The following is a 24,578-nucleotide window of genomic DNA, read 5'->3' as shown; positions in this document are numbered from 1 at the left end:
TGTAATAATATTTCACCATATTACTGTTTTTACTGTATTTTTAATTAAATAAATGTAGCCTTGGTGAGCAGACAAAACTTCTTTTAAAAACATTAAACATATTAGTGTTTCCAAACTTTTGGACTGTACTGTAGGTTGGTTCAGTGATGTTAAATAATATTTTGAACTTGAATAAAAGCAGTTAGCCTAATTTATTTAGATCTTGCCATTTTTAGGTTACCATTTTTGTCAGTGTACTGTCAAGGCTTTTCATCAAACAAAGCCATTGCTATAGCAATGCCAAGGTCATTAGTAAATAACTTTGGATAAAAATAATCTGACAAATGTAGGCTAAAACAATAAAATGCTAAGATCATTTTAAAATATCCTCCCCCGGTTTCACAAACAAGGCTTAAGCTAGTCCTAGACTAAAATGCATGTTTGAGCTGTTTTAACTGAAAACAACTAGCACTGACATATCTTAAAATATGTCAGTGCCATTGTTTTATCTCAAGATGCACACCGGAAATATTTTTTTCAAGTGTACATTTATAAAAGTTACTTAAATATCCTAATTGCACTAAGGCCTAATCCTGGCTTAGGCTAAGCCCTGTCTGTGAAACCGGGCCCCTATTTTATTTTATTTTTTCTTTTATTTTCTTTTGAACTTAAAGGGTTAGTTCACCCAAAAATGAAAATTACGTAATGATTCACCCTCATGTCGTTCCAAACCCGTAAGACCTCCGTTCATCTTCGGAACACATCCACGGACTCACTGCGGAGTCGTGAACGCGGATCGACAACAGACCCGGAAGAGAAGACAATGCTGAATAAAGTCGTAGTTTTTTGTTATTTTTGGACCAAAATGTATTTTCGATGCTTCCAAAAATTCTAACTAACCCACTGATGTCACATGGACTACTTTGATGATGTTTTTATTACCTTTCTGGACATGGACAGTCTACCGAACATACATTTTCAATGGAGGGACAGAAAGCTCTCGCACTAAATCTAAAATATCTTAAGCTGTGTTCAGAAGATGAATGGAGGTCTTACGGGTTTGGAACGACACGAAGGGGAGTCATTAATGACATAATTTTCATTTTTGGGTGAACTAACCCTTTAAATTTTGTTACATATTTCCAACATCAAATAAAAGACAAGACCTACTTTGTGGAAGATTTAACTCCTGGTCCTGGATCCTCCAGATTTTGAATGCCTAAGAAAGATCGGGCTGCAGCGCTTTGCGTCACTGCTTGTGAGCTGCAACCAATATAGCGTGACCTATGTAGTCTAATTCACAATCAAATGACATTTATGAATCGATTCTTTAATTAATTATTCAGAAAAACTTACCAGCTTTAATCTGGGTGATGGATTATTCACTGATGGAACTCACCAAATCAGTCAGAGTGGATACTGAATAAAAAATGACTCACTTACTGAACGGAAAACAAAAATTCATTCTCTCTGTCTCTGTGGATAATATATTGTCCTAGAATGCCTGTTCTCTCTAAAAAATAATATATTTTCTCTTTACCATATGCCTCAGATTTATGTCTTTGTTTATGGTTTCCTCATATCATAACTAAAAGAGAACAAATGCATTTTCTTTTATTCATATTTCACATATTTCATATTTCAGGATTTTGGTGCGTCTAAAGATTGATTAGGCCTATATCTCTCTAGGTGGGTGCCAGAATGAAAAGTTTTGGGAATCTGTGATCTTCTGGTGAACCTGTTTCAACTCATGAATCATTAGCAGAGTGCACATGAATTAAATTAGACATATATTGTATCAAACAAGGTCCACACATCCAAAATGTGCAGTGCTGAGGTCTCTCGACCAGGGTTGGGAACCACTGCTCTAGGTGATTTACTCAAAAGTAGCCTGACATTACCCCATTGAAACATAAATATAACTGAAAAGTTAGTCAATAAAATCTCAAGGAGAAACACATTAGTCCTTGCCCATTAATAGAGTGCTTAGATGACTAATGACATCTTATACAATCATATTCCTGAGAAATGAAAAAGCCATTGAATAAACAAGGCCCTTCACAAAACATATCTAAATAAGTTGATGCACTCTGCAGAGAAAATGTTATCCAGATATTATATTTTGAGCTTGAAACCCTACACACATTAAACTGAATAGATGAGAGGTCTGTTTACAGTGGCAACACATTTGTGCTGTGAACCTGTGACCCTCTTTACAGCAGAATGTGAGTCACCAGGTGTTCAGTGAACATTTCTGTGCTCTTACAGCCTCACACAGCAAATACTCTAAATTTTAGATTTCAATTCATTTTCTTGTTTGCCTCTTTTCCTCCACATCCACCTGCCATAAGGATACATATTCTGTTTCTAAATGCATGTTATTGATCTTATTGGGAATTATTAATCCATGCATATGTTTAATTTTTAAAAATTTGTTTTGACCATATCATTTTTAATCAAAACCCCAAACTCCAGTCTCAACCTCCAGAAAACTGGTTAACGCTGCTGTGTGAGTGTTTCTAATACAACAGCAGAGGAAGTGACTTCAAATTTGATATCTTTCTTTCGTTTGATCAATGTAATTGTCACAATTTCCCCTGTGTTTTGTGTGTTCTGTGTTCTAGGACTCTTATTTTGAAGTGTATTTTCTGTTTCCATGTGTTCACGTCCTGTGGTTTGTTCCTGTTTACCTTGTTTCTATAGCTGCCTTGTTTGTTACCATGACAATTCATTACACACCTGTTCCTTGTTAACCACTTGTTTTCCAGTGTATACACTCTTAAAAATAAAGTTTTGTTTCTCATTTGGTTTTGTGTTTCTTGTCTGGATCTCATCATCCCTTTTTCGATATGGATTTTTAATGTTTATATTATCTTTGTTTGTGTTGATTCATGTAGTCAAACTGCTACAAACAGATCATCACCTCTCCTCTTCCCTCTGTAACCATTACAGTAATAAATCTCACAATATTTTTTTTTTCCTTTTTTGGAAAGTCATAGAAATGCTATCGTGGATTTTCTCTTTTGCTATATTGGGCCAAATAGGAGCGCAAAAAATATATTTGTTGTTTCTGTTCACCAAAGGAGTTTATCCAACTATGACAGCTTCTGCTTCTACCCCAGAAATGTGAAAAGAGTCAATTTGCATTACTTTTTAATTTTAATCTACAGGTGTAGATTTTTTTTTTTCAATTCATGTAAAACTATCACATGAAACAGTTCACAGGTTCAGTGGAAGACAGGATTCTGTTTCTGCTTTTATGCTCCCAGCCCAATAGAGGGGCTATTGAAATGATAATGTGACCTTTCACCATCTGGGCTGCTGAAGCTCCACCAGGATTACATCTGCTACCACTGCTGTGATTGTACTCAATTAGTATGATTGGTAATATACAGCTGTGATAATATGCTCAGCATAAATGAGACATTTTGCAACATATATATTTTTCCATTCTTCAATGACCTCTTTTGGTGACTGGATGCTGGATGGAGAGTGATGTTCAACTTGTCTCTTCCCCATATAGGTGTTCGATTAGGGTTCAGATCAGGAGCCACTGAATCACTTTCACCCTGTTCTTCTTCAGAAATCCAACAGTTGCCTTAGATGTGTGTTTAGGATCATTGTCATGTTGGAAAAGGGCATGACGACCAAGGGCACAGAGTGATGGTAGCATCTTCTCTTTCAGTATAGAGCATCTGTATATACATATATATATATACAATGCAGCTCCCCGACACCAGCAGCACTCATGCAGCCCACATAAGGACACTGCCACCACCATGTTTTACTTTAGGCACCATGCATTTTTCTTTGTATTCATCACCTTTGTGACGCCATACAGTTTTGAAGCCATCAGTTCCAAAAACATTTATCTTGGTCTCATCAAACTCTAGGCGGGCTTTTTTGTGACTGGGCTTTAGGAGAGGCTTCTTTCGTGGACGGCACCCATGCATGCCATTCCTCTGCAGTGTATGCTGTATTGTGTCACGGGAAATAGTCACCCCAGTTTGGCTTTCTACTTCTTTAGATAACTGCAGTGAACTTGCATGCCGATTTTCTTCAACCCTTCTCATCAGAAGATGCTCCTGTCGAGCCGTTAACTTCCATGGACGACCTTGACGTCTCTGTGAGATGGTTGCAGTTCCATCTTTTTAAAATTTTTGTACCACTTTTGCTACAGTATTCAGACTGATAAGTAAAGCTTTGCTAATCTTCTTGTAGCCTTCACCTTTCTGGTGGAAAGAAATTATTTTCTTTCTCAGGTCTTGACAGCATGAAATGGGAAGGGGTTTTAACACCCTTTAGTCAACTGTCTGCTGGACACCTGTGTAATGAATAATTAGACTCACCTGTGGTGGAATTCTTTTTGAATTAGACATTTGTAGTCTAAAATTTAGCTTTGCTCTAGAGTCTACAGACTTTCAGTGGGGTGTACTCATTTTTGCATCACCCTAATTTGAGTAAAACTGAAAATTTTGTTCTCCAAGTTATATTATTAACCTTACTTTCATGTTATAAGTTAAACAGATGTTATATAAAACTTAGTGTGTCAACATTTTGGAAATTGTTTTTTGTGTTCATTGAGATACTGTTTAAAATGTTACTTTTCATTTACGCCGAGCACTATACATACATATATATATATATATATGTATACAGTAGTCAACATTTGAAGTGGATCAAAAAAGTTAATCAAAACTGTCCTATGAACTAAGTTGTCTTAAGAGGAAGGTTTTAGGATAACTGATGAAAGGTTTTGATCCACTTCAAATGTTGACTACTATATACAAACCCGATTCCAAAAAAGTTGGGACATTGTACAAATTGTGAATAAAAAAAGAATGCAATAATTTACAAATCAAATAATAAACTTATTAAAACTTTTATTCACAATAGAATATAGATAACATATCAAATGTTGAAAGTGAGACATTTTGAAATGTCATGCCAAATATTGGCTCATTTTGGTTTTCATGAGAGCTACACATTCCAAAAAAGTTGGGACAGGTAGCAGTAAGAGGCTGGAAAAGTTAAATGTACATATAAGGAACAGCTGGATGACCAATTTGCAACTTATTAGGTCAATTGGCAACATGATTGGGTGTAAAAAGAGCCTCTCAGAGTGGCAGTGTCTCTCAGAAGTCAAGATGGGCAGAGGATCACCAATTTCCCCAATGCTGCGACGAAAAATAGTTGAGCAACATCAGAAAGGAGTTTCTCAGAGAAAAATTGCAAAGAGTTTGAAGTTATCATCATCTACAGTGCATAATATCATCCAAAGATTCAGAGAATTCAGAACAATCTCTGTGCGTAAGGGTCAAGGCCGGAAAACCATACTGGATGCCCGTGATCTTCGGGCCCTTAGACGGCACTGCATCACATACAGGAATGCTACTGTAATGGAAATCACAACATGGGCTCAGGAATACTTCCAGAAAACATTGTCGGTGAACACAATCCACTGCACCATTCGCCGTTGCCGGCTAAAACTCTATAGGTCAAAAAAGAAGCCATATCTAAACATGATCCAGAAGCGCAGACATTTTCTCTGGGCCAAGGCTCATTTAAAATGGACTGTGGCAAAGTGGAAAACTGTTCTGTGGTCAGACGAATCAAAATTTGAAGTTCTTTTTGGAAAACTGGGACGCCATGTCATCCGGACTAAAGAGGACAAGGACGACCCAGTTGTTATCAGTGCTCAGTTCAGAAGCCTGCATCTCTGATGGTATGGGGTTGCATGAGTGCTTGTGGCATGGGCAGCTTACACATCTGGAAAGGCACCCTCAATGCTGAAAGGTATATCCAAGTTCTAGAACAACATATACTCCCTTCCAGACGTTGTCTCTTTCAGGGAAGACCTTGCATTTTCCAACATGACAATGCCAGACCACATACTGCATCAATTACAACATCATGGCTGCGTAGAAGAAGGATCTGGGTACTGAAATGACCAGCCTGCAGTCCAGAAATTTCACCCATAGAAAACATTTGGCGCATCATAAAGAGGAAGATGCGACAAAGAAGACCTAAGACAGTTGAGCAACTAGAAGCCTGTATTAGACAAGAATGGGACAACATTCCTATTCCTAAACTTGAGCAACTTGTCTCCTCAGTCCCCAGACGTTTGCAGACTGTTATAAAAAGAAGAGGGGATGCCACACAGTGATAAACATGGCTTTGTCCCAACTTTTTTGAGATGTGTTGATGCCATGAAATTTTAAATCAACTTATTTTTCCCTTAAAATGATACATTTTCTCAGTTTAAACATTTGATATGTCATCTATGTTGTGTTCTGAATAAAATATTGAAATTTGAAACTTCCACATTGCATTCTGTTTTTATTCACAATTTGTACAGTGTCCCAACTTTTTTGGAATCTGGTTTAGTTCTGATGTTTTATGAGTGACTTTAATGGTCTTTTTAAGGATTAATACAGCTTGATGAGTTTCGATGAGGATCCAGTTTTCTGTCGCCCACAAGTGGTCACATATGTACCTGCATGTTATTTGCCATTAGATATATTTATTTAGCATCCTTGTTATTATTATAATCATTATGGATAAATAAAAAGCAGAACATCATTGCAGCTGATCTGTGAAGCATTTTTAGTGTCATTTATCCAATAGTACTATTAGGCTGCGTATAAATCCGATTCAACCTAAACGTGTCGATAAAATATTTTTTAAATAAATGTATTATTTCTAAATCCCCGTGAATCGATTATTAAATCATTATGTTGTTTACTGGGGTGCCGTAACGTTAAATTAAACATTTTATATACCAGTTTAAATGGAAACTGGAAGACCATCGTTTTCGATGGTCTTCGCACACCCGCTCTCTCTCTATGATATCCGTCCGCGTGGAACTATATTGCTGTCTAAATATGAAAATCAGTGCTTGGAACACAGCTCGGACACCCAGTTCCACTTGAGAAACACTAGCATAAAAGCATAAAATTCGCTTGATATGGTTTACAAAATATAACAATTCTCACAATTAGTAAACAAAACAACGGCGGATTGATTTCAGCCCTTCCACTAAATTTCACTCGGTGTAGCGGAAGTTCATTTACAACTCCTTCCGGTCCCCTTGCTGGTAAGTTGGTGCTGTTTTTTGGGAGTAATTTTATAATTTAAATACATAACGAGTGCAGAAGTTTCTCATTAGCATTTTGTGTGAAAGAAAACCGACCCAGGTATTTGCACCAATTGAGGTAAAAAGTGAAAGAATTGAGTTTTGCATGTGAAAAATGTCTTGGACTTTAGCAGCCGGCTAGTCAGTTAGCGACAGTAGGCTCTTTCTTTTGTAAATGGCCTGGTCTGCTGCTAGCTTATTATATACTTTTACAAACCCAATCATTCTCAGAAAGCGTAAAAGTCTCTGTGTCCTTGGCAGCTCTGTCATAGATAGGTTTATTTAGTTTTTAATATTAGCACTTTGGCTCGAGCGCATCATGTCATGTCAGTGAGCGTGACTGCAGTAGGCGTGTTGTTGCAGTTTGGCGCGCCCATTGCTTTCCCTACACTAGAGGTGAACTTATCAACTAGTCTGCATAAAACACGTTGCAAGTAATTGTGCTGGATTTTATTTTAATTTTTTAGATAATTCTTGTTGTTTGCATTTGATAGTTGATATAAATACAATGCCAAGTCACGTTTGTTTGTTTGTATGGCGCTGTAAACAAAACATCCAAACAGCCTTACAGTAATAACCAGGAAAAAAGCGTCACTTTTGCAAAATTCTTCAGTTTTGAAACAAATTCAGTTGTAATTACATTTTTAACTATAAAGCTGCTCTGCAGAAGACAATATAATGACATTATTCAGCTCAAACTCGTCTTTAAAAAGACCCACAGATATGTCCATTCTCATATGAGGAACCCCTTTCTAAAAATTTAAAGGCAGATATATATTTTTATGTATAAAGACACTTTTTATTGTGCAGAATTACCATTAAAATGTAAAATATATGTGAAAATATTATTTTTTCTATTCGTTATAGGACTGTAAGATATCAAATTCATATTATTTTATATTAATATTTTATTATTTTAATCACATTTACGTATTTATTTTAATTGTTACTTTTTTTCCTGAACTTTTTAATGGACGTCCTAGTCTCCGAACCCTATTTTGCTGCAGACAAGATATTTATGTACAAATTACCATGGTAATACTGTGTTTTTTGTGTGTGTAGATAGTAGTACTGCTCATTTTTGACATGTAGTATTGTGTAAATACCATGGTATGTGAGTTTGGTAATAATTCGGTACCACTAAATTTGTTGAATACTGATATTTTACTATAGTATCATCACTGTTCTTGTTCGAGCAAGGCTGCTTAGTAAAATTGACCGTTACTCTTGTGTTTAAGATGTTATGAATTTCTACTAAGACGAGCGCAGACACTAGTCTGCCCATATTCAGCGTAATCCTGTCTGTCCCGGCTGCCACCATGTCTTTCGTGCCCACCCCGAGCCCCACCGTGGTGGATCAGACGACCCTCATGAAGAAATACCTGCAGTTTGTGGCGGCACTCACTGACAACAACACACGTGAGTCTATTTCCTTCTGCCTAAATTATTAATATGCTTGATAAAAGCATGGTCTTGGCTAACTGGCGTGTTTTTCCTTCATTTAAACATCAGCGGATGAAACCAAACTGAAAATGATGCAGGAAGTCAGTGAGAATTTTGAGGTAAGCCCTTATATTTTGCTTATGAAAAGCTTGTAATGAAAGCTGCTTTCTTGTAGTAATTGATGTTACTCTCTTCCTTCTCAGAATGTCACATCCTCACCACAGTATTCGACTTTCTTGGAGCACATCATCCCTCGTTTCCTAACATTTCTGCAGGATGGAGAAGTGCAATTCCTTCAGGAGAAACCAACACAGGTGTGCTTTTTGATAAAAATCATATTGCTGTAGTCATCAAGGCCTCATTCCTGACATTTAAGTAAACTTTGGGTGTCTTTGATTCTTTTTTTTTTTTTTTATAGCAATTGAGGAAACTCGTCCTGGAGATCATCCACCGAATCCCAACTAATGAACATCTGCGGCCTCACGCCAAAAACATCCTCTCTGTCATGTTCCGCTTCCTTGAGGTCAGCTTTCTTTACCCGAATGCCAAATTTCATTTGATATAAAGAAATTAGCTGTAGAATTCTCATTTTAGAGAGCATTTTATTAGACAAATGTTTGCAAATGCCATTACCTGCAAGAGGGACAGAGATTCTGTATTTACATAAACATTATCAGCAGAGGACACAATGATGAGAGCGATGTGCTTTAGTCCAGAGAATGGTACTGTGTATGAGAGTGAGTGTGTGTGTTGTGTGTCTGTGTCTGTGTGAGAATGCTAAAGTACCCAATAAACCTGGGCACTGAAAGTAAAACTGATAAGATCTGAGTGTCCAAATGCTGAACTGTGTCGATTTTGATCACTTAGTCCTTTGGAACAAAATAGCCTGATGCTAATATACTATAAATATATGCATATAACATTTGTAAAAAAAAAAAAAAATTTTTCAACTTTTAGAATACACTAACATATAGACAGTTCATTTTGGGAAAGAAAATTATACTTTTATTCAACAAGTATGCATTAAATTGATAAAAAAGTGTCAGTACAGACTTACATTAAGATTTATTATTCCAAATAAATTCTGAACTTTTGATTAATCAAAGAATCTTGAAAAGTGTATCTGGATTTCCAGAAAAATATTAAGCAGCAAAACTGTTTTCAACATTTATACTAATAAAAATGTTTCTTGACCAGCAAATCAGAATATTAGAATGATTTCTGAAGGATCATGTGACACTGAAGACTGGAGTAATGATGCTGAAGATTCGGCTTTGTAATCGCAGCAATAAATTGCATTTTAAAATACATGAAAATAGAACACAGTTCTTCAAATTGTAATAATAGTTCACAGCATTAATGTTTCACTGTATTTTTGATTAAATGAACAGTGAGCATAAAATACTCCTTTCAAAAAATAAAAATTACTGACCCCAAACTGACTGGTATTTTAGATGGTCTGAAAGCTATTATACATGGACTAAAAGCCACAAAACTCCCAATTTTGATTTTATTATGTATTTTATTACTTAAATTAAATAATCATCTCTTTGAATATTCTTTAAAGTAATTTAGCAGGCACTTTTGTCTAAAGTGACTTACAAATGAATCAGTGTGTATAGTAAACAATTTATTTGACATTTTATGTAAAAGATCATTTTGTGTTTGTTTTTATATATATCAAAAGAATGGTTCTGACTGATTCTTGCCTCTGTGTTTCATCATTTAGATTGAAAGTGAAGAGAATGTGCTCATTTGTTTACGCATAATCATTGAACTGCATAAACAGTTTCGCCCGCCGATCTCTCAAGAGGTGAGATGCAGCCTTCTGGCACTCTGGGATGCTGACTAGCATTTGCATTTCCTGTGTTTCAATACATATTGTTATTATTAAATAACATCTTCCTGCCAACTCTTACAGATTCATCATTTCTTGGACTTTGTGAAGCAAATTTACAAAGAACTGCCTAAAGTTGTGGTAAGCTGTTTTAACAAGAGTTAGGTTTATAGTATTTGTTTGTGTTAAAGTATCTGTTTTCTGAACCTGTGTCTCTGTCTGTCAGGCGAGGTATTTTGAGAATCCTCAGGTTATAGCAGAAAACACAGTGCCTTCTCCAGAAATGGTGGGCATGATCACCTCAGTATTGGTGAAGACCGCACCGGAGCGTGAGGACAGCGAGACTCGGACGGTCAGTACACATGTTCTGTAACTGCAGCAGACCTGCACACAATCCTCATTATCTGAATAGTTTTGACAAATATGATCAGCAGAGACACAATGATGAGAGCGATGTGCTTTAGTCCAGAGAATGGTACTGTGTGTAAGATTGAGTGTGTGTGTGTGTGTGTGTGTGTGTGTGTGTGTGTGTGTGTGTGTGTGTGTGTGTGTGTGTGTGTGTGTGTGAACTGTAAAGTACCAATAAACCTGGGCACTGAAAGTAAAACTGATAAGATCTGAGTGTCCAAGTGCTGATTTGTGTGGATTTTAAGTTGGTCACTAATGCCAGGTACACACTGCATGATTTTCAAAGTCATCGGATTGCCGTTCTTCTCACACTACACGACTGACTGGGGTACTGTTTTGTTGCTGTTATGTGGACATTACATGAGGGATTGGCAACAGGGGGTCACACGTTACACAACATTTCAATAGGAAGAATCGCCAACAACTCGGTCTGGTCTACAAGCATGTTTCGTAACTAAACACACAAGAAGTGATACAGGAAATAATGCAAGATCATGTTTGAGACAGGAGTCAAAATAATTTTCACACTGCAGGACTCTTGAGTCGCTGGCAGGTCTAAGTATTTAACATGCTAAATCACTATACGATTGTCGCTCAAGTGAACGAGCACCAATTTGGCCATTTGTCAGCAATTTCCACAAAAAGTGAAAATCCAAGCTAAAATCGTGCAGTGTGTACCTGTTATTAGTCAAAATTTTGGCAAAATAACAGTAATAGCCTAATCTTATACTCCAATTCTTTTTTTTTTTTTTTCTTCTTCTTTTTTTAAAATACATCCGTGTATATTATAGCAACACCTGTATTGCGTCATCCAATCCCATGTGGTCAGCTGAAATATACCAGCTGATTTACATCTGGTAATAACGCATCAGTGTTTCACCGCATATTAAAAAGCAAATAACAGACATAAAAGGAAAATTTTTGCTTTTCCAAATTTCAATGGTTGTTTTATTTTTATACCTGATAAATGGCAAACTGTATTTGTTTGTGCAGCGACTGATTGAAAGGCAATAGGTGGTCATTCACTGCTGTCTTGGATGTATCATGTCAGAGTTTACTCTACAAATTGAATGTTGTCACATTTGTTTGTGACCACCACAATAGGTGCGTTCAGTCACAAAATGTTTTGAACGTGCCAACCACTAACATGTGCAAACTGTTTACATTCCATGAGTATTAATGCAAATTACATTTTCTTTATGTAGACACTAGAGGGCACCAAATTCCTGCTTATGAACTTTGTGCAAAGAGGTGCTAAAATGCAGCTGCAAAACATGTTCTGTAAAGCTGTTTTGAAACGATATGTATTGTGAAAAGTGCTATACAAATTAGTGCAATACCTTTTTTTGACTGACTTTTACTATCGACAAAGACAACTCCTTATAGGTGCTAAAATGTTTTATGGTGACACCTGGTGTAGTCTCTCACTGGCCTCATCCGTCTTCTCTGTGTCCTCCAGCATACCATAATCCCTCGGGGATCGCTGTCACTCAAAGTTTTGGCAGAGCTTCCCATCATCGTAGTCCTCATGTATCAGGTGAGAGCCCATAAAAACATCCAATATGGACGTTTAGACATTTATATAAGGTGTCGTCAATCATCTGAAACTCATACTTTCTAGATAAATCCATCGTTTACTCTAACCTGACATGCTTATCAAAAGGGATGTTGTTGTGATTAGATTTTTTTTTTTTTTTTTTTTGGTCTTTGTCATTATGAGCGTTAATTGTAAAGAAATCAATTTTTATGTTTTGAGTCAGAAAATGGCAGTCTGCAGCTGTTAGGAAGCTACAATCAATCAAAACGCGGCTTTTGGTTTACTATCTTTGCATGTTATCATTATAAATTTGACCAGCAGGTGTATTCCTATTTTCTGCCTAAAACCTAACACCCACAAATGTCACTGATAAGCTTCAGAACTTATTACATGTTGGAGTGTCTTAAATCCTCAAACAGCTGTAAACCAAAGTTTTGCATTAAAAATATGCTATATGATTTGTATTTAAAATGCTTAGACGCATTGGTAGATCTATACTGGAATTTGCATTTGAGTCAGACTCAAGTTCTGTAAATTGTACTTCTTGTACACTGTGTACATTTCAAGCAGGGTTCTGCTTTCTGTCTGTGGCTCACTTTTTTTGATACATAAATTGCTTTTCTGTATGATGTCTTTCCTAGCTGTACAAACTGAACATTCACAACGTGGTGTCGGAGTTTGTGCCTCTTATCATGAACACCATCATGCTGCAGGTGTCTCCTCAGGCTCGGTCAGTGACCCCTCTCGTTTCCTTGACTGTGTGGTGTTACATCACCGCTAATGCACTGAAATGAATTTCATAGATGCAATTTAACACACAGTGACATTTAAAGCTTTTTCTGGTTTCTATTCGTGACAGGCAACACAAGCTGTTCAACAAGGAGCTTTATGCAGATTTTATCGCTGCCCAGATCAAGACCTTGTCATTCCTCGCTTATATTATCCGGATCTACCAGGTAACATGGCTCTGGAAAACTTAGCTTGGCCACCTGTTAATTAAACTTTTCTAAACTTGTTGTAATACTCAAACAGTGACTAATGTGGCAATGTGAAACGTGTGTCTATCAGGAATTGGTTGGGAAGTACTCCCAGCAGATGGTGAAGGGGATGTTGCAGCTGCTGTCTAACTGCCCCCCTGAGACGGCTCACCTGCGGAAAGAGCTGCTGATCGCTGCCAAGCACATCCTCACCACAGATCTACGCAGCCGTGAGTCATCCACCGCTAAACACTTTGCAGATTGTTGGCAGATATTCCCAAATAAGATATGCAAAGCGTTCGCTATTGTAGGAGCGCTCGCATCTGGTGTTAATTACACCACTGAGCTTCATGGGGTACCGCTTTGATATGTAGCGGCTGCATTCTCTTTGAGCTTCACCCCTCAATCAATAGCATTTGAGAGAGGAATCTGATACACTCTTCTAAATCATTAATCCTGTAGAGAAGGTTAAATGAATCGATGAAAAACTCTCACTGTTGAGACCTGACATTGATGTATCTCAGGGTTTCATGGGCCCTTGAGCCGTTTTGGTTGGGCTTCAGAGCCTGCGATGGCATCTGATAAAGTCTGTTTGTGTTGCAGAATTCATTCCATGCATGGACAAGCTTTTTGACGAGTCGATACTCATTGGCTCAGGATACACTGCGAGAGAGACGCTAAGGTAAGAACGCAGATTAATCCCCTCCAAGTTTATATGGTATTGTGCATTATAAGCAATCTGTGCAATTTGCGGGGCAAGCATTTAACTTTCAAAGCATTGTAAGGTGTGTAGACAGTGTTTCAAGGCATCGTAGATGCCCTCATGATGCAAAGGCTCTTTTCTAAGGCCAAATCTTGTAAACGTGCTTCCAGAATGCACTGTGACAGACAAGGTGAAAAAAAAATGAATCAAGAATGTTGGCAAAGGAATATATTTATTTATTTAGTATCTTTTTTTTTTTTTAAACATTTAATCCACTTACAACATAAAATCAAACAGCCCGTCACTAACAATAGGAGGACAAATACATGAGTATTTGTGTGTGTATATATATATCTATCTTACCTCAAAGTATAATATTCATGAAGATATGGAGTTTGATAAGCTTCTGTTGTCAAATATATGTTGATTTATAAATAAACGTGCAATTTGGTTATTACGGAAACTCCATGAATACAAATATTAGGGGTGCGTATTAAAATTATTGGCTGATACAGATAAGCTGATAATTATTTTCATGGGATGAATGATAATTGATAAATGGATAATATTAAACTTTTTTTTTTTTTTTTTTTAATGTGTAAATAATTAAATTAAATGTTACAAGTGATTTTTAGACATCACAACATTATAATGTGCAGTGTATAATGTGCATTTTTTTTAACTCTTGTTATTTGTGTTTTTAAATTCTAACTTTAGGTTTTAGATTGTCAAAGATATTTCTTAAAAAAGATTGTCTAATTAAAATAAAAATTTATAAATGCAGTGTTGTTTACTTTAAGTATGACATTGTTAGCTTGAAAAAATGCTAACACAAAACTCGCGTGAAATCAGCCATAAGTTGTGAAAAGCACTGTTTAAATAACTTTCATACTTCATTCCTAGGTAAAGGATTGCAAGTCAATCACTTATTAGGTTTTATTTTGGTTAGGTTGCTCTCTTAGAAAGTGTCTATGTAATCAGCAAGGTAGCTTATTTTGGAACGTATTGGAATGGAGCCATAAGTGTTCATTTTATTGTAGTTTCTTCAGTGTGACGCGAGGCCACAATCCTTTTCCTCCCAAGCTTCTAAAGTTAGATTTCATCAAATGCAACATATCAGAATTGATAGTTAATGGTGCTTGACTGAGCTGAGATGCCCCACTGGGCAGAGGAGATCCAGGTGCCTATCTTCATGTGCCAGGCCGTCCTGGCATTGCCCACTCTCTGTCTCCCTGCCCCAGATGTCATATGCCTGCCAACACCACCTCTCTCTCATCCACGGCTTCCATCAGCCTTCAGCATGCAAATTTGGCAGGACTCACAATCTGTCAAAGCCATTAGTGTCGTTTATTCTGAAACTTTGCCTGAAATCCCCCAAGTATCGACCCAAGATATTATTATCAACCAGGGTCAACAGCTATTTGCTCTTTGAGGGTTGGTTTTGATCAATTTTAGGCTGGAGGTTCTATACCACAAGAGTAGGGATGTCTGTACCAAGTCAATAGTACTATAAAATTACACTACCATTCAAAAGTTTAGTGCAATTTTTTTTAAAGAAACTAATACTTATGTTCAGCAAGGACTTCATCAAAATGAGCAGTAAAGACTTTTATAATGTTACACAAGATTTCATATTTCAAATAAATGCTGTTCTTTTAAACTTTTCATCAAAAGAAAAAAAAAATCATAGTTTCCACAAAAATGGTATTGAAATTGCTATCAAAAATGAGAATCGTGAAATTGTAGAGAAATTTGTATAAACTAAACAAAGCATGAATGCTGTTGTCTAACAGTGAGTCTGTTGATGTTACAGGCCCTTGGCATACAGCACACTAGCAGACCTAGTACACCATGTTAGACAGAACCTCCCGTTGACGGACCTCTCCTTGGCGGTGCAACTGTTCGCTAAGAACATTGACGATGAGTCCCTTCCCAGCAGTATCCAGACCATGTCGTGTAAGCTGTTGCTAAACCTCGTAGACTGCATTCGATCCAAGAGCGAACAGGAGAATGGGAACGGCAGAGACATTCTCATGAGAATGCTGGAGGTGAGATAGACCACATTAGCCCATGTAAACTATCTTGTGATTGTGATTACATTGGGCTACAAAATGCTACTGACTGTCCATATGTAAATGCGTTTTTAAAACACAAAAACATTGATCTGACATTATCCAATTTCTATATCTTCAGGTTTTTGTGTTGAAGTTCCATACCATTGCACGGTACCAACTGGTATCAATCTTTAAGAAGTGTAAGCCCCAATCAGAGATGGGAGTGGTAGACTCTGGAGCATTACCAGGAGTCCCAGCAACCCCTACTGTAGCTACGCCCGCCTTACCTCCACCTGCACCCCCAACACCCGTCACACCTGCACCACCTCCGGCCACGCCTTTTGATAGACCTGGCGAGAAGGAGGACAAACAGACTTTCCAGGTGTCCGACTGTCGCAGTCTGGTGAAGACCCTCGTATGTGGAGTGAAAACTATCACATGGGGCATCACTTCTTGTAAAGCTCCTGGAGGTGAGATGGGCAGACATTCTTGGCTTTAGATTGTTCCAGTTCATTAAATATTAGCTCTGCTCAACATTTTATTTTTGTCTGGACTATATTGATCTTTGAATCTTTGTGGGGCATCTCAAAGTCATTGAACGGTAAGTTGTGCTCAGTGTTTCTATGTAAATATTTAATTTTGGTATTAAATGTTGGTATTGTTGTATTTCAGAGGCTCAGTTCATTCCCAACAAGCAACTCCAGCCCAAAGAGACACAGATCTATATCAAGCTGGTCAAATATGCCATGCAGGCCTTGGACATCTACCAGGTACGACCGTCCACTGATTAGTGCAGATTACCACACTAAAATCTTCAAATATTCACCTAAATTTTTTGATAGAATAGTAGAGGTGTGTTCAGTTATGTTGCCACATCTCAGAGTGTAATACAGTTAGTTTACTCGAGTGCACATGATCCCGAAAGCCGAAGTTTACAGCTTATCACAGAGCCAACCCCCTTTTGGCTAGGTACAGATTGCTGGCAATGGGCAGACGTACATCCGTGTAGCTAACTGTCAGACAGTGCGGATGAAGGAGGAGAAGGAGGTTTTGGAGCACTTTGCGGGAGTCTTCACCATGATGAATCCTCTCACTTTCAAAGAGATCTTCCAGACCACCGTTCCATACATGGTGGAACGAATATCCAAGAACTATGCCCTACAGGTACTGTTGCTGCATTTTTCATTTACTGCAGAATTGAATTGACAGAGTGACTTTATTGGCCTTTTAAGGCTTTTTCTTTCTGCAGAATTCATTGACCATTGACATAACATGGCTATTTAATCCTTCAATAGATTGTAGCAAATTCCTTCCTGGCCAACCTGACCACCTCTGCACTGTTTGCCACCATCCTCGTTGAGTATCTGTTGGAGCGTCTTCCTGAGATGGGCTCCAACGTGGAGTTATCAAACCTCTATCTCAAACTCTTCAAACTGGTCTTCGGCTCAGTCTCTCTCTTCGCTGCTGAAAATGAGCAGATGCTCAAGGTGAGCGTTGTGTCTTATGCACATGCAGGTTTATAAAGTAAATTGTAGTCTCTATTGTTTTTGAGTTGGCTGAGGTGCTTATTTAGATTATTGAGTAGGTAATTCACAATTTTTTCAGAGCGATTGGATAGAGGGATCGCTCACACCCTCCAAGCTCTGACACTGTGCTGTCTAACGCCTCAGCGCCAGTTACTGTGCTGCATTAATTTTAATGCGTTCTGTCAGCTCCTCTGATGAGAAATGACACTTGTGCCTCAGATTGACAGGAAAGACCAAAGTGAAGGTCACTGTGAAATAGTGGAAAGGAAGAAGCTTCTATATCTCACTTCCCATCAATCCTGTTGCCCACTGAAATTGTCATCATATCAATGTCACCGTTTTGAAATAGTTTTTTTTTTTTTTTAAGCTGGTTGCAGTTTACTTTTCACTATTTTTACACACAGTCATTTTTCACTCTATTAGTGAGGACTTTGACACTGAATTTTATGTCAGGTTCATGATATTCTCTATTCCCTAACCTAAACATAACCCTAACCCTAACAAAAGCATGTGCAAAACACTAGTTTTAGATAAAAACATGTTTTGGCTCATTTATAATCCTTTTTAACTAGCGAGGAACAGTAAAATATCCTCACTAGTCAGTTGTCATAATATTTCACTATACAAGTGAGGACATTTAGGTCTCACAAGTATAGCCAAACCTGTAAACACACGCATACATTACTGTTCAAAAGTTTGGAGTTGGTAAGAATTTTTTTAAAATAATATAAATAGTACTTTAATGTAAGGATGCATTAAATTGATCAAAAGCGACAGTAAAGATATTTTGTGATGTTACAAAAGATTTTTATTTAATGTTTTTGGAAATAAATGAGAATAATGAAATGATTTATGAAGGCTCACATGATACTGAAGACTGTAATAATGGCTGCTGAAAATATAGCTTTGCCATCACAGGAATAAAATACACTTTTTTTTATATATACATATAAATTAAAAAGTTACTTTTTAATAAAAAAAGTTACTATTTTTATTAATTTCACAATATAGTTTTACTGTATTTTTGATCAAATAAATTAAGCCTTGTGAGCATGAGACTTTAAAAAAACAACAACAACAAAAAAAAACTTTTTACTAGCCCTAAACCTTTGATTGGTAATGTAAGTGGCTGTCAAATGCATGTATAGTAAAAAAATATAACTATTGTCAAATATATGCCAATCAATCAGCCTTGCCAATTTATCACTAAAGCATTGTTATTCGCACTTACAATAACGATGACACATAGAAGTTTTTTTTTTTTACTCCTAAAGTATGTATTGAATCAATTTCTTTCACAGCCTCACCTTCATAAAATAGTGAACAGTTCCATGGAGCTGGCTCAATCTGCCAAGGAGCCCTATAACTACTTCCTGTTGCTGAGAGCCCTGTTCCGCTCTATAGGAGGGGGCAGCCATGACCTCTTGTACCAGGAGTTTCTGCCTTTGCTGCCTAATTTGCTGCAAGGTGAGTGAGATCAATAACCGTAAGTTATTTCAGAACAGTAGTTCTCAACTGGTGGATCACGACCATTTTGAAAAGGTCATGGACAGTAGGTTAAAAAAAAAGTGCTAAATGCAAAAACAAAATATAGCTAACCTTATAAGTAAATATGAGTATCATCTCTTTACATATATTTTGTTGTTAATGTCATACCAAAACCAGTTTAGAATCATTTCTTTAAAAAAAAAAAAGTGAGTGAGAACTGAATTATTTATTTTTTTAACAAAATGACCACCCTGAGTATTGATTCTTTGTGGCCTCTATTTAGGTTTGAACATGTTGCAGAGTGGCCTCCATAAGCAACACATGAAGGATCTGTTTGTGGAACTGTGCCTCACTGTCCCTGTGCGGCTGAGCTCTCTTCTGCCCTACCTGCCCATGCTCATGGACCCATTGGTGTCTGCACTGAATGGTTCCCAGACTCTAGTTAGCCAGGGCCTGCGCACACTGGAGCTCTGTGTGGACAACCTGCAGCCTGACTTCCTCTATGACCACATCCAGCCAGTACGAGCCGAACTTATGCAGGTAAAACCTTTGACCTGTTACCTTCGATCTGACGGAGACCTGAGGGACGATTCAAATGTTTTCTTAATGCATTTATGAACAGGCATTGTGGCGAACGCTTCGTAATCCTGCAGAGACCATCTCCCATGTCGCATACCGGGTGCTAGGCAAGTTTGGAGGAAGTAACCGGAAAATGCTGAAGGAATCACAGAAGCTGCAGTATGTAGTGACCGAGGTTCAAGGCCCCAGCATCAAGGCAGAGTTCACCGACTGCAAAGCCTCCATTCAGCTGCCTATGGAGAAGGTGATGCTTTTATCATTTTAATACAGGCATCTCGTTGTGATGTCATTGCATCATGTATGTAGCACCTTGTAGAAAGATAGATAGATCTTTATTTGTCATTGATAAAAAGGAACAACGAAACACGTTTAGTAGGCTAACGATTGTATATAGGCGAAAAAAAAGGGCATAAATATAGAATGAAAAATAAAATATAAATACGGAGATAAACACTAGAGACATAAACAGTGAGATAGTACAAAGTGCAATAGTAATATGGCGCGGGGTGGGGGGGTGTTATTGCACTTCTTCCTTTAAGTCTTTAAGATAAGTGTTTATTGTAGGGGCTGCAGGTTTCAGAGTGAAGCATGGCACTGTGTTCATTTACATGTGTTCATATCAGGGCTCAACAATAAGGACTGCCCAATGTAGGGTGTGCTATGTTCTAAAATTATTGAGCATGTTCCTCACTTTACAAAAACCAAACAAAAACACACCCATTGAGTGCAGGCATACACTACGTGATGTAGTCTAATAGGTTAGACTAGTGCGCGTACATATTTAGAGTGCTCGCTTTCACTGTGTGATTTAGTCTACTAAAATGCATTTAGAATGCCCCAGAATTCAAGATAAGGGACAAAAATGATCCTGTATATCTTTCATATTTATATAATGGTTGTAGTTAACCAATATTAAACAAAGAGTGCCATTCTTGTCCAAATATCAGCATGATTACAAATGTGATACTTATTTTATATAGCGTACAGTTTAATGAACAAGAACCTAATATCAAGTGACTTACATTTTAGACACCAAACTGCCTGTTTTGCTCCATTTCGCCTAAGAAAATAGTTCCAAAGTCCACAGCATTGTTTTGCGTCTATGTGCAACACTTTCTGAATGAATCGGCCGCTTGAATGAATCGTTGAATCTCAATGACATTCGCTGCCACCTACTGGCGGGTTTAATTTCACATTTAAAGTGTCTTTTCATTTTCATTCAAATAACAGTATTTAATGTTTTATATTTTCAGCATTTCAAATCATTATTTATGCATCTGTAACTGCTCGTGACTGATTAACTTTAATAAAGTTTAATCTAGGGCTGGGCGATAAAACGATAACGAAATGTATCGCGATAGACACGTGATCGATATCAATAAAAAATGTGTTCGATAAAACGTTCAATATTTTTTATTCTTCGTAAGAAAACAGAGGTTGCGAAGCAAGTTTGGTTGCATTAACAAAGGCACTCGCTCTCTGGTAACCTAGCAACATAGAATATTAGTTGTAAATTTATCTGTCTAGCGTGTCACTCCCTGGTCACTCCCTATGTAAATATTGATTTACATTTGTTGGCAAACTTGGCATATGCACTGAAATGTTTCTGCCGGTGGGTGCCCACACTATAGTAATGTTGTGCTTATTGCACCATTAAATCCTGGAGAGAAGACATTTCTAGATTCACGGCTGCATATGCAGGAGGACAAAAGTTTAAGCGTGCATATGTGATATCTGAGCTAGACCGCGCTCGTCCAGTTTTGTGCGAGGGAATCCGCCTGGGAGTGGAGATTGCTCGCGCATTTGATGCGCGCTCGAAATTTTTCAATATAATAACACCATAGAAACTGCATTAAATGAAATATTAACGTGAGAAGAAAGTCGTGTCTGAATTTCACAATTTTGTATTGGTTAAAACAAATGGAGAATATCTCGTTTTTCTGTAGGTGCTCGACCATTTCCGTGTGTGGCGCTTGATCGCCGCCGTTCGTTGGAAATATTTAACATCAGGATGAATAATTACATTAAATCATCGATTTGGGCAGCTTTGAGCAGCACTTGAGGTTCTTATCCAGTATGGAAGATGAAATCCTTGCTGGTGTAGTTGTGTTTACCGACTTTGAGGCCTGCTCTTTGCGCTGTCCACCCAGTTGTCATCAGCGGGAAAAACTCTCTCTATGATTGCGCTGGTTTGTTATTTTCACAGCTAGAATATGACGGCTGCACAAATAGATTTTTAAATGCTCACAGTTATTATTATGTTATTTATTATATTTCTTACTGTGGTATTGTAATTTCAGGGATGGAAAAAATAGTTACAGACATAAATGAAATGCGGGACACTATTTAAGTCTTGCGGGATAAAGCTCCTGATTTCGGAGACGGGTGGTCACCCTAGTTTAGACTTATGTTTAACGTTACATTTGAATTATTTGAGTTTTCCTTGGTTGTTGACATTTCTGTCTTAATAACTGAGGGGATTATGATCAGAGGAAGGTTAAGTTAATAATAATGTTTAAATGTAATATATTTTTCTCCTGGTCCTTATTTTAAATGGGTGATGATAAATATCAATAATTATCGATATCGACCGATATGAAACACTGATATCGTGATAGTTTTCAGCCATATCGCCCAGCCCTAGTTTAATCTATAGTTTTATAATTAGCTATAGCCTACATTAATTACAATTTCTGCACCTGAAAATCTCCTGTTTAAACCTACATGGAAAAAGCACAGTTTATTTCATTTATATGTTTCTGTTGCATTTATTTTTGCTTTTATTCATTTGATTATTTGTAACTATTTTATTACTTTTTATTTGTCTAACAATATTTAAAATTTGAGTTAATCTAGTAGAGATTTGGTGTCATAACCCTATTTATTAAGGTTACATTTATCAAAAATAATAACTAGGCTTATTTTATAGGCCCATTTTCTTTTCTTTTACTTTATTATGTTTATTTTTTGTTGTGGGGCCAAGTAAAAATTTTGGCGGTGCAAGTAAAAATTTGAACCACTGGCCCGACTGGGCCAGTAGAAAAAATCCATAGCGTTGAGCCCTGGCATATGTAATGTAATGTCATTTACACATGTAAATGAACACTGCCATGCTTTACTTAGAAACCAGCATTTATTAATTCGCTTAAAAAAAAAAAAAAACAATAATATAAAAAAAAAAGTGCTCTAGTTTAATGATTGAAAATGAACATACATTGCAAGATTTTGTTTTTCTGCAATACATATAAAGCAGGAAAAAAAATGTTGTGCTATGTCATGTCAGTTTTTTCCCATTATCGTGTTCATCTTCATATAAGAACCCATCTAAATCTGTTTCTTTCATGAAACACAAAAAAGATATATTGAATAATGTGTTGGCCAATCTTGTCCATATAATGACAGGTTAATTTTCTGTCAGATTTTGATATGACAAAAAACACCATAAAAGTGGTCCATATGAGTCCTCCAAAACCATATGATAGCTTGTGTACAAAGAACAGGTCAAATTTCAAGTGTGGCTTCAGGAGACTTGGAATATAGTGCACAAGTCATACACATTACTTTATACACATTATTTTTTTATTTCTTTTATTTTGGAGTTTGTCAGCAGAGTGTCGAATTTGGTTTAATTTCATGGAAAAGAACACCCAGTACATTCTTCAACATTTTGTCCTTTGGGTTTCAAGTGACATTTTCATTTATGGTTTAATTATTCTTTTAATAGGAAATTGATAAATCTATTTATATTAAGTAGCACCTTTTCAATGCTGAAGAGATTTGAATTTGAGGTTGATTTGAGGTGAATCCACTAGTGGTGGTTGTATTTAAGAACCATAAGAGGCTATGTCATGTTTTTGAAAACACAGAACCACTGCGGCATACATAAACACTAATTTTGGTTTCTGGCATGCGTCTCTATAAACCGTAACAAATCCACTTCCTTTTATGTGTCAATTTGCCCTCAATATGTGTGTGAGAGGGATGGGGAGGTTCAGGGGATGGAAGAGGGATTCTCGTCATGTAATGAATCCTTGTCAAGTGTAGTGTGTGCAGAAAGACATCGTCTTCCCCAGGTAATTAAATAGATCATCAGGCTGTAAGCTGTGCTCATCTCTTCCCTCCTGCCCACCCCCCTCTAATCAATCTCTCCCTGCTGTGCAGACGGGATTATTTACTCCAGCTAATGGCCTTTCCTGCTGCTCGTCGCTGCTTGGGAAAACGCAAACTGTCATTTCTGTAATTGTGTTCACTCCACAAAGATGGATGCTACCGCCGTTGTGCCGTCGCTGCTTAATTTCATTTGCATGCGCCCTGTGGTAGCCGCAGGCGGCAGCTGCTGTTTGCAGCCGCCCGGAGCCCAGCGATGTGTTTGGATCGAGACAGACAACAACTCATTCTGTCCCCCATAGGACCGGCCTTCACTCTCGAAGCATGCTTGCTTGTTTCAATATGTGTGGGAATCAGTTCACAAGCGCAGTTTGATTTGAACTCCAGCCAAACTGAGCCATCTTCCCTATTAGTATGAAGCCATACTTCGTTCCTTCTATCTAGGAACCCAGACATTTGTAAATGAGAGCTAATGCTGCGTAGTTCAAGGAAGTTCTCTACGCATCTTCTCCAGTCAGAGACAGATTGTCTCCCATCAGTGCTGATGGGCTCTCTGCATGACTGCTTTATTAATCCTGCCCATATTTATCTGATTTGAAAGCTTCATGGTATTACACAAAAATTTAACATTCAGACATGGTGTCAGAGTTCATTACAAGAGGTTCCTGTGGGGGTAAAATTCTCAAGAGTTTTAAAGAAAAACTCATGCTTTTATGTATTACACACACACACTTTTAGGGGCCAGGCCTCCACTGTAGAGGCCTTGAGCTTTTGAAAAATGACATGGTTTGTGTAGAGGATCCTC

The 24,578-nt window shown here is 37.4% G+C and overlaps 1 protein-coding gene across 2 annotated transcripts in view; it reads left to right on the top strand.

The window, feature by feature from the left end:
- Positions 1-8,357: 8,357 nt before the first annotated feature.
- trrap (transformation/transcription domain-associated protein) overlaps positions 8,358-24,578 on the top strand; it is a 100,192-nt gene continuing 83,971 nt past the window's right edge. Inside the window, exons 1-20 of one of the 2 annotated variants that reach the window (XM_067368828.1) lie at positions 8,358-8,533; positions 8,627-8,676; positions 8,761-8,871; positions 8,976-9,080; positions 10,287-10,370; positions 10,479-10,535; positions 10,621-10,746; positions 12,262-12,339; positions 12,981-13,069; positions 13,199-13,295; positions 13,408-13,546; positions 13,920-13,998; positions 15,833-16,067; positions 16,213-16,543; positions 16,746-16,843; positions 17,049-17,237; positions 17,369-17,560; positions 18,901-19,066; positions 19,371-19,627; positions 19,710-19,910. In XM_067368828.1, coding sequence (XP_067224929.1) covers positions 8,434-8,533; positions 8,627-8,676; positions 8,761-8,871; positions 8,976-9,080; positions 10,287-10,370; positions 10,479-10,535; positions 10,621-10,746; positions 12,262-12,339; positions 12,981-13,069; positions 13,199-13,295; positions 13,408-13,546; positions 13,920-13,998; positions 15,833-16,067; positions 16,213-16,543; positions 16,746-16,843; positions 17,049-17,237; positions 17,369-17,560; positions 18,901-19,066; positions 19,371-19,627; positions 19,710-19,910 — 2,784 coding nt within the window. In that variant the 5' untranslated portion in view covers positions 8,358-8,433. Of the gene's footprint in view, positions 8,534-8,626; positions 8,677-8,760; positions 8,872-8,975; positions 9,081-10,286; positions 10,371-10,478; positions 10,536-10,620; positions 10,747-12,261; positions 12,340-12,980; positions 13,070-13,198; positions 13,296-13,407; positions 13,547-13,919; positions 13,999-15,832; positions 16,068-16,212; positions 16,544-16,745; positions 16,844-17,042; positions 17,238-17,368; positions 17,561-18,900; positions 19,067-19,370; positions 19,628-19,709; positions 19,911-24,578 lie in introns of both variants that reach the window. The other variant, XM_067368827.1, reaches the window with a different exon arrangement.

Source organism: Chanodichthys erythropterus, chromosome 19 (genome assembly GCF_024489055.1).
Source record: "Chanodichthys erythropterus isolate Z2021 chromosome 19, ASM2448905v1, whole genome shotgun sequence".
NCBI classification, from domain to species: Eukaryota; Metazoa; Chordata; class Actinopteri; order Cypriniformes; family Xenocyprididae; genus Chanodichthys; species Chanodichthys erythropterus.
Note: the sequence above shows the minus strand (reverse complement) of the source record. Positions and strands in the feature narration are given on the sequence as shown.